General features: G+C 32.9%; 1 protein-coding gene across 1 annotated transcript in view; it reads left to right on the forward strand.

Moving 5' to 3' along the window:
* LOC115438355 (non-lysosomal glucosylceramidase-like) overlaps positions 1-5,837 on the forward strand; it is a 28,580-nt gene extending 22,743 nt beyond the window's left edge. Inside the window, exons 3-6 of the mRNA XM_030161931.1 lie at positions 509-660; positions 2,069-2,175; positions 5,549-5,717; positions 5,826-5,837. Coding sequence (XP_030017791.1) covers positions 509-660; positions 2,069-2,175; positions 5,549-5,717; positions 5,826-5,837 — 440 coding nt within the window. The remainder of the gene's footprint in view (positions 1-508; positions 661-2,068; positions 2,176-5,548; positions 5,718-5,825) is intronic.
* The last annotated feature ends 3,215 nt before the right edge of the window (positions 5,838-9,052 follow it).

A 9,052-nucleotide genomic window follows, 5' to 3' on the forward strand; every position in this document is an offset into this window, starting at 1 on the left:
TATGTATTTATTTTTACTGACTGATGGCGCCACCTGCTGTTGTGGAAGCAAATTACCGAGGATGTTTTAGTGAAGAGGGTATTCTGTGCCCAGCCATGTGTCCTTATTATTTGTCTTTTATAGGATATGTTTTTTTGTAGTTGTTTGTATAGCATGATGTTTTAGAATACGCTCAGTTTTATTTAGGAATTTGGTCGGAATTTAGCTACGTAATGAGTGACTGTATTTAAAGCATATACAAGTGGTTGTTTCGCAATATAGTCATATGATGAATACAGAAACCAGACACCTTACACCTTGTGGTTGCTTACTATTTTCCTCGTAGCGACAGCGTAATAGAACATTTCTGTTTAATGCAACATAGGATTCGATTTGTAAAGTTGCTTGAGACAGATAATTGCAGATTGAAAACATGTTATGTTGTCATCACACAGTAATGCTCTTGGGCATGACTGATGAATCCTGACATTATTCTAACTGTGGTTGTGTACGATAACCCTGTCCCCAGATGATGAGCCGTGGCAGAGGGTCAATGCCTACCTCATCCATGACACTGCAGACTGGAAGGACCTGAACCTCAAGTTTGTCCTGCAGGTTTACAGAGACTTCCATCTCACACAGGACAGGCAGTATTTACAGGACATGTGGCCAATCTGCCAGGTAACTGAGGACGTATTTGTATCTGATATGGAAAAGATATGGGCTGAGTCATTAGGTGCTGCAGGATTCTGCTGGGTTTCTGGAAATTGGCTCGAGAGTCTGGTTTTGACCAACTATATGTAAAGTGGCACGAGATAACTTTTGTTATGATTTGGTGCTATATAATGAAATTTGATTGATTGATTGAGTGATATTGCAAAAATTCTCAAAATATTTAGGCAGAAGCACAATATATGTGGTGATATATTTTCTAAAGTGGTTACATTTTCCTTTGTAAGCCTAACTGACATTGCATTTTTATTATTATTATTATTATTATTAGCAGTAGTAGTAGTAGTAGTAGTAGTAGTAGTAGTATTACCATTATTATTATTAATAGTAGTAGTAGTAGTAGTAGTATCATTATTATTATTATTATTAGTAGTAGTAGTAGTAGTAGTAGTAGTAGTAGTAGTAGTAGTAGTAGTAATATTAGCAGTGTCATTATTACTATTATTATTAGTAGTAGTAGTAGTAGTAATAGTAGTAATATTAGTATTATCATTATTATTATTATTATTTTTATTATTATTAGTAGTAGTATTTATGCAACCACAAACACTACAATAATCTGTGATCTAAGGCTCACTATAATCCAGATTTACCTTCATTCTTGATCTATTTAAGATGAACCACTAACTCTTAAGAGGGATGTCTTAATATGCCGCCATCATAAAAAAAAATTCTATGAAGAGTTGTGATACATGCGGTACATTGTAGATCCTGTCCAGCCTTAACCCATAAAGACCCAGTGCTACTTTTATAGCTGTTCCAAAATATATTTTTTTCTATATTTAATTTTTCTTAAGTGATTTATCACGATTTATTATAATATTATTCGCTGCATTTTGCGTTTTTTTTTTTTTTTTTTTTTTCAGTGCAAAGGATGTATTTTCCTATATTTAATTTATTGATCATGTAGATGTTCTTTAAAGATCAGATTAAAGTTAAGGGTCATTATGTCAGAAACTGCAGAAAAAGTGATTGTTTCAGTAAAATATATCATTAAATGAACATAAACCACGTGTGTCTATCCACTGTTATTGATCCAACTCCATGGGTTTTACTGGTGAATCAATGTTGTAGATGATTGCGGTGTTTCCACGGTAACTACGGAGCCTCTGAACGTCCAAATGGGTCACATCTGATGACCATGAAAAGATGACAAACTGTATTTTGCACAAATTATTTACATGTATTGATAGGATTAGTGGATAAACAAGTATTAAACAGTTTAGGTCAGTAGATGCTTTCGGTCACCAGTGGATGTTTGGGTCTTCATGGGTTAAATATAATATAAGATATCTGCTGTTTGGGTTGCACTGTCACAAACATGTTCGGTTCATCTCTGTGGTTCTCGGTTTGGCAGGCGGTGATGGAGTCGGAGATGAAGTTCGACCTGGATGGAGACGGACTCATTGAGAACTCTGGATATGCAGACCAGACTTATGATGGATGGACAGTGACTGGACCAAGGTGAGGGTGGAAGAATGACACGGTGGAAAAATGTAATTTATATTATAGTGTCCATGAAGTCTACTGATTATTGCAGAAGAATGCAAAAATATCCAGATATATTTAAATATAATTACAATTCCCCATTTAATTTTACATCATATTAGGAATTATGGATTTGTTTTGATTAACCCATAAAGACCCAAACAGCCACTGGCAACCAAAATCATCTACTGATGTCAACTGTTGAATAACTTCTGAACATAGATAGATAGATAGATAGATAGATAGATAGATAGATAGATAGATAGATAGATAGAGATAGATAGATAGATAGATAGATAGATAGATAGATAGATAGATAGATAGATAGATAGATAGATAGATAGATAGATAGATAGATAGATAGATAGATAGATATTTTATTAATACCAAGGGAAATGTAAGTATTCAGGATCTTTGCATACAGCATAAGGTTAGTAACCAGATTAACACTGACATTAAGGTTAGTATATACTCTCAGAAAACATGCTAAAAAACTTAGTCTAAAAAACTTCCTGTGTAATACTGTAAACCAAACACTTCTAATTCAAAAATCTGTAGAAAACTAAATGTATAGTCAGTGTACAGTATTGACACATTTCAGGGCACAGTGATTTAAAGTGAAAACAGTGATTTAAAGTAGAGCTGCAACCGATTAATCGCTTCAAACTGATCCAAAAAAAATCATTCAACCACAATTCTCCTGAATCAGAGCTTTGTTTCCTTCATTTCTCTGCTGTTAACATTGGTTCCACTGTTGTGTTTCACACGGACGCTTATTGTGACGCACAAAGAAGCTTCAATTCAGGAAAACTGCAATAGAATATGTTTCCATTCAATTAATTCGAGTTGATTAATCGAATCGTGAATTTTTGCATTCGCTTCAAGCACCTAATCGATTAATCGGTTGCAGCTCTAATTTAACCCTTTCATGCACACTGGTCACTACAGCGGACAGCTATTCTACAGCTGTTCTCTTGTATACATGGATTTTGTTGTTCTTTTCGTTGTTGTTGTTTTGGTTTTTTACACATATCTTTATTAAAGTTTTAATACACTACATATCTTTTCTGGCATGAATTGGTAACATTATGTAGATCTCTCCTGAGCATAATCACAAGCCACACCATAGTTTTCACACAATTTATTAGTAAATACATGTTTCTGTGCATCTAAAATTAAACATATGGTGTCCAGCTGAATGGACATTTTTGCAACTTCATGAAAAATAGGTTCATAAGAATTTTTTTTCATTATTATTTTTTTTTATGTATTTTTAAAAAAATTTTAAACATTATTTTAATTTATTTATTTATTTTTCAGAACAAAATTTTCAGTTGCATTGTTTTTTCATGCCTAAAGAGGAATAAAAACACTGAGGAAAATATTTTGATTAAGGTTCTCATAATTCATGCATGAAAGGGTTAAAGTGATTTGACAGGTAAGTGTAATAAAACTACATAAGGTGCATCAATATGGTGAAGTAATTCAGGTAAAATACAGTTTTTCATCTTTTCATGGTCATCAAATATGACCCATTTGGACGTTCAGAGGCTCCATAGTTACCGTGGAAACACCGTCATCTTCTACAACATTGATTCACCAGTAAAACTGTCATATCAGTACCTGGACTCTTGTATGTTTTGTCTGTCTTGTGTGTCATTTCCTGTTTTATTTTGTTAATCCTCCTTCTTGTGTCATGTCTGGTGTCTTTGCTTCCTCTCCCTGATTGTTTCACCTGTGTTGATTACCTGTCTCCGCCCTGATTTGTTCCACCTGTGTCTCATTGTCTTCCCTCCCTTCTGTGTATATAAGCCCTGTGTTTTCCCCTGTCCTGTGCCAGTTCGTATTCCTTCCTTGTGTTGTGTCTACTTACCAGCGTTTCTCTGAACCTGTTCGTCTGCCTGTCTGTTCGTTCCTGACCCGGATTGTTCCTGGTTGTTCTGAGCCTGCCTGATCCCCTCATCGGTACCTCTGCCTGATTCTGCCACACTGGTATTCGACCTTTTGCCTGGACTCACGGTTAGTGCTTTTGCTTTTCCCCCATGTACCGTTGCCTGTTTTTTGGACTTCCCGTGTATGACCTGGTCTGTCCCCTGACACTTCTCTGCTTGTTTCTAGTCGGGTTCCCCTCGTGTGCTCCCGACCCGGGCAGAGAGCTCCCTTTACTGGATTCGGACGTCGTGACGAATCCACACAGACTAACCAGCGAGGATTCATTCAAAAAGCCTTTTTGTGAACTGTTTTTCCTGTCCGTGTTTAATAAACACTCATTAACTGTATTCCTGTCTGTGGGTTGTGCATTTGGGTCCAAGTCTTGTGTCTCTGGTTCTAACAAAAACCCATGGAGTCGGATCAATAACAGTGGATGGACACTCTGGGTTTATGGTCAGTTAATGATAGATTTAACTGAAATAGTCACTTTTTCTGCAGTTTCTGACATAATGACCTTAACTTTAATATGAGCTTTAATGAACATCTACATGATCAATAAATTAAATATAGGAAAATACCAGATTTTCACTGAAAAAAAATGCTAAATACAGAAGATAATATTATAATAAATGATGATAAATCCCTAGAAAGAAAAAATTACTTTGGGAACTGCCACAAAAGGAGCACTGGGTCTTTACGGGTTAAACTAGGATGAGTCCAGTGGAGCTGACAACGACACAAGTATCTGTGTGAGATTTTCTACCTTCAGGTTGAGTGGCTTTCAAAAAGGAAAAGAAAAAAGGAAATGGAAAAAGTGAGACGTGTTTATCACTGTGGCGCTTATCTGCAGTGTTAGAGGCTGTAGTAACGGCGAAAAGACCATGAAAAAGTCTTATTGACCATGTGGTTATGTCTGTTAAAGCTGAAACAGAACACAGTGTAAAACAACCAAGGTCGAAAAGAGGAGCTGAAGACATTTACAGGCAGACGCTAACAGAATAATATTGTGAAACTCTGTAATGTGGAGTTTTATTACACATTTTAAAGCTTCTTTGTTAATGGGTGAAAATTCCAAACCACCTAGCTGCGGTTTCTGGATAGATTTATAGATAGATGGAAGTTTTTTTGTACCAGTAGGGTTCATAATGTGCTGTATTAAAGCTAAATAGGCCTTAGCAAATGTTTTCTTGTGTTGACACTGGCTTCTTTATTTGTACATTTCGTCCTGGGATGTGGTTTTATGCTTGAGTGCAGGTGACTGCTGTGGCCAGAGGCACTGGGTTTGTTTTTTTTGTTTTGTTTTTTCTTCTTTTGGTCCTGTTCTCATGAATGTGATCTGATTTTTACTTCTAGGTCTATGTAATCCAAATGATCATCATTGTCACTCTTTTTTTTATTCCTTTTTGTATTTCTGCAGTGCTTATTGTGGTGGGCTGTGGCTGGCGTCGCTGTGTGTGATGTGTAAGATGGCCATCCTGTTGGACAATAAGGAGATGTACCAGCTCTACAGAAGCACACTGGACAAAGGCAGCACTGCATTCGACAAACTGTTGTGGAACGGTAAGAAGTTTGTGTTCACTGTGGATGTCCACACACACTCTATTGACTATTCCCACATATGCTCAGAGCGTCACGACCAAAACAAAGATTTTTTTTTTCTCTCTTGTCTTCTCTTGTGTCTTGTCCACATGTAGATGCTGTTTTAGGTCTTTCCATTGCAGTTTTGTGCAATGTAGCATTTGTGCTACGCCTGAAAAACCACGTCTTGCCAGCGCAAAAACTTTGGCAAAGTTGTCGTTTTTCCATCAGGCAAATATTTATGCGCAGGTTATATTCACACAATTTGAGGGTCAATGGAAAAGCGACTATTTTCAAGTGTCCGGTTATAGTCGGACAATGAAAAATCAGTTATAAAATCTAATTTTGGTTGCAGCAGATGTTGCACATTCAAAGCACTACATCATTTCAGTCGGTTCAGATTCATGTTTACTTGGAAGTGTTTCTCTGGAGCTGCTGTCAGTACCGTCTATGTCTGATTATTTTAAACCGGACCTGTGAGTGATCCCAGATCTGAATGATTACTGGACTACACCCATAAACAGCAGCAGTGAAAGTCATTCTAAAGGTTCTAGAAAGACATGAATGCAGTGAAAGTGATAGCATATGATGATAAGTAGGTTTGGGAATGACCTCTGACGATCTGTTTCTTTTGTAATAGCATGTGCCTTGTTGCCTGTTGACCTGCATCTAGACTGTATTGATGAACTGAATAGTTATGTTTTATAAACACCGATGATTACGACAATCCTGCAAAATAAATCAGAGGACAATGCATGTTCTGTGCTCATTTCTTATTAAATGCTGTATTTATGTGATGAAATGTCAAATATTTAGCTGATGGTCTTCACCCACAGGTGTCAAACATGCGGCCTGGGGTCCATATCCGGCCCGCCAAAGGGTCCGGTCCGGCCCTTAGAATTCAGATGCAAAAAATTTAGATGCAAAAAAATTCAGATCACACATCCGGGACACCAAGGATAAGTAATGGATTCTATCTCAAGTCCAAACGACAGCCAGCCAATCAAGGTATGTTAGGTTGGTCATGTGATGCCGATGCTGACCTGGACGTGTGATCTGAATTTTTTGCATCTAAATTTTTTGCATTCTAAATTTATGAACATAGTTGAATTCAGAGACAAAAAAATTCAGATACTTAATTTAAGTGCAAAAAAAATTTCAGATACTTAATTTAAGTGCAAAAAATTCAGATAATTAAGTGCAAAAAAAAAATTCAGATACTTAATTTAAGTGCAAAAAAAACTTCAGATAATTTAAGTGCAAAAAAAATTCAGATAATTTCAGTGGAAAAAAAATTCAGATACTTAATTTCAGTGCAAAAAAAAAATCCAGATACTTAAGTTCAGTGCAAAAAAAATTCAGATACTTAATTTAAGTGCAAAAAACATTCAGATAATTTCAGTGGAAAAAAAATTCAGATATTTAATTTCAGTGCAAAAAAATTCAGATACTTAATTTAAGTGCAAAAAAAATTCAGATAATTTCAGTGGAAAAAAAATTCAGAATTTCAGTGCAAAAAAAAATTCAGATACTTAAATTCAGTGCAAAAAAAAAAAAAAAAATTCAGATACTTAATTTCAGTGAAAAAAAAAAATTCAGATACTTAATTTCAGTGCAAAAAAAAATTCAGATACTTAATTTTGGTGCAAAAAAATATTCAGATACTTAATTTCAGTGAAAAAAAAAAATTCAGATACTTAATTTCAGATCATAAAAAATTCAGATACTTAATTTCAGTGAAAAAATATTCAGATACTTAATTTCAGTGAAAAAAATATTCAGATACTTAATTTTGGTGCAAAAAAAATATTCTGAAAGTTAATTTCAGTGAAAAAAACATTCCGATACTTAATTTCAGTGGAAAAACAAAAATTCAGATACTTACTTTCAGTGCAAAAAATATTCAGATACTTAATTTCAGTGCAAAAAATATTCAGATACTTAATTTCAGTGAAAAAAAAAATTCAGATACTTAATTTCAGTGAAAAAAAAAAAATTCAGACACTTAATTTGAGTGAAAAAAAAAATTCAGATACTTAATTTCAGTGAAAAAAAAATATTCAGATACTTAATTTTGGTGCAAAAAAATATTCAGATACTTAATTTCAGTGAAAAAAAATATTCAGATACTTAATTTCAGTGAAGAAAAAAAAAAATTCAGATACTTAATTTAAGAGCATAAAAAATTCAGATACTTAATTTCAGTGAAAAAAATATTCAGATACTTAATTTATGTGAAAAAAATATTCAAATACTTAATTTTGGTGCAAAAAAATATTCAGATACTTAATTTCAGTGAAAAAAAATATTCCGGTACTTAATTTCATTGCAAAAAAATATTCAGATACATAATTTCAGTGCAAAAAACATTCAGATGCATAATTTCAGTGAAAAAAAAAAATTCAGATACTTAATTTCAGTGAAAAACAAAAAAAAAATTCAGACAATTAATTTCAGTGCAAAAAATATTCAGATACTAAATTTCAGTGAAAACAAATATTCAGATACTTAATTTCAGTGAAAAAAATATTCAGATACTTAATTTCAGTGAAAAAAAAAAAAATTCAGATACTTAATTTCATTAAAAAAAAAAATTCAGATACTTAATTTCAGTGAAAAAAAAAATTCAGATACTTATTTTCAGTGCAAAAAATATTCAGATACTTAATTTTGGTGTAAAAAAAAAATTCAGATACTTAATTGCAGTGAAAAAAAAAATTCAGATACTTAATTTCAGTGCTAAAAACTATTCAGATATTTAATTTTGGTGCAAAAAAATATTCAGATACTTAATTTCAGTGAAAAAAAAAAATTCAGATACTTAATTTTAGTAAAAAAAAATATTCAGATACTTAATTTTGGTGCAAAAACATATTCAGATACTTAATTTCAGTGAAAACAAATATTCAGATACTTAATTTCAGTGAAAAAAATATTCAGATACTTAATTTCAGTGAAAAAAAAAATACAGATACTTAATTTCAGTGCAAAAAAATATTCAGATACTTAATTTTGGTGAAAAAAAATATTCAGATACTTAATTTCAGTGAAAAAAAATATTCAGATAATTAATTTTTGTGTAAAAAAATATTCAGATACTTAATTTTGGTGAAAAAAAAAATAAGATACTTAATTTCAATGTAAAAAAAATTCAGATACTTAATTGCAGTGAAAAGAAAAATTCAGATACTTAATTTCAGTGCTAAAAACTATTCAGATATTTAATTTTGGTGCAAAAAAATATTCAGATACTTAATTTGAGTGAAAAAAAATATTCAGATACTTAATTTCAGGGAAAAAAAAAATACAGATACTTAATTTCAGTGCAAAAAAATATTCAGAT

Source organism: Sphaeramia orbicularis, chromosome 18, assembly GCF_902148855.1.
Source record: "Sphaeramia orbicularis chromosome 18, fSphaOr1.1, whole genome shotgun sequence".
Lineage (NCBI taxonomy): Eukaryota > Metazoa > Chordata > Actinopteri > Kurtiformes > Apogonidae > Sphaeramia > Sphaeramia orbicularis.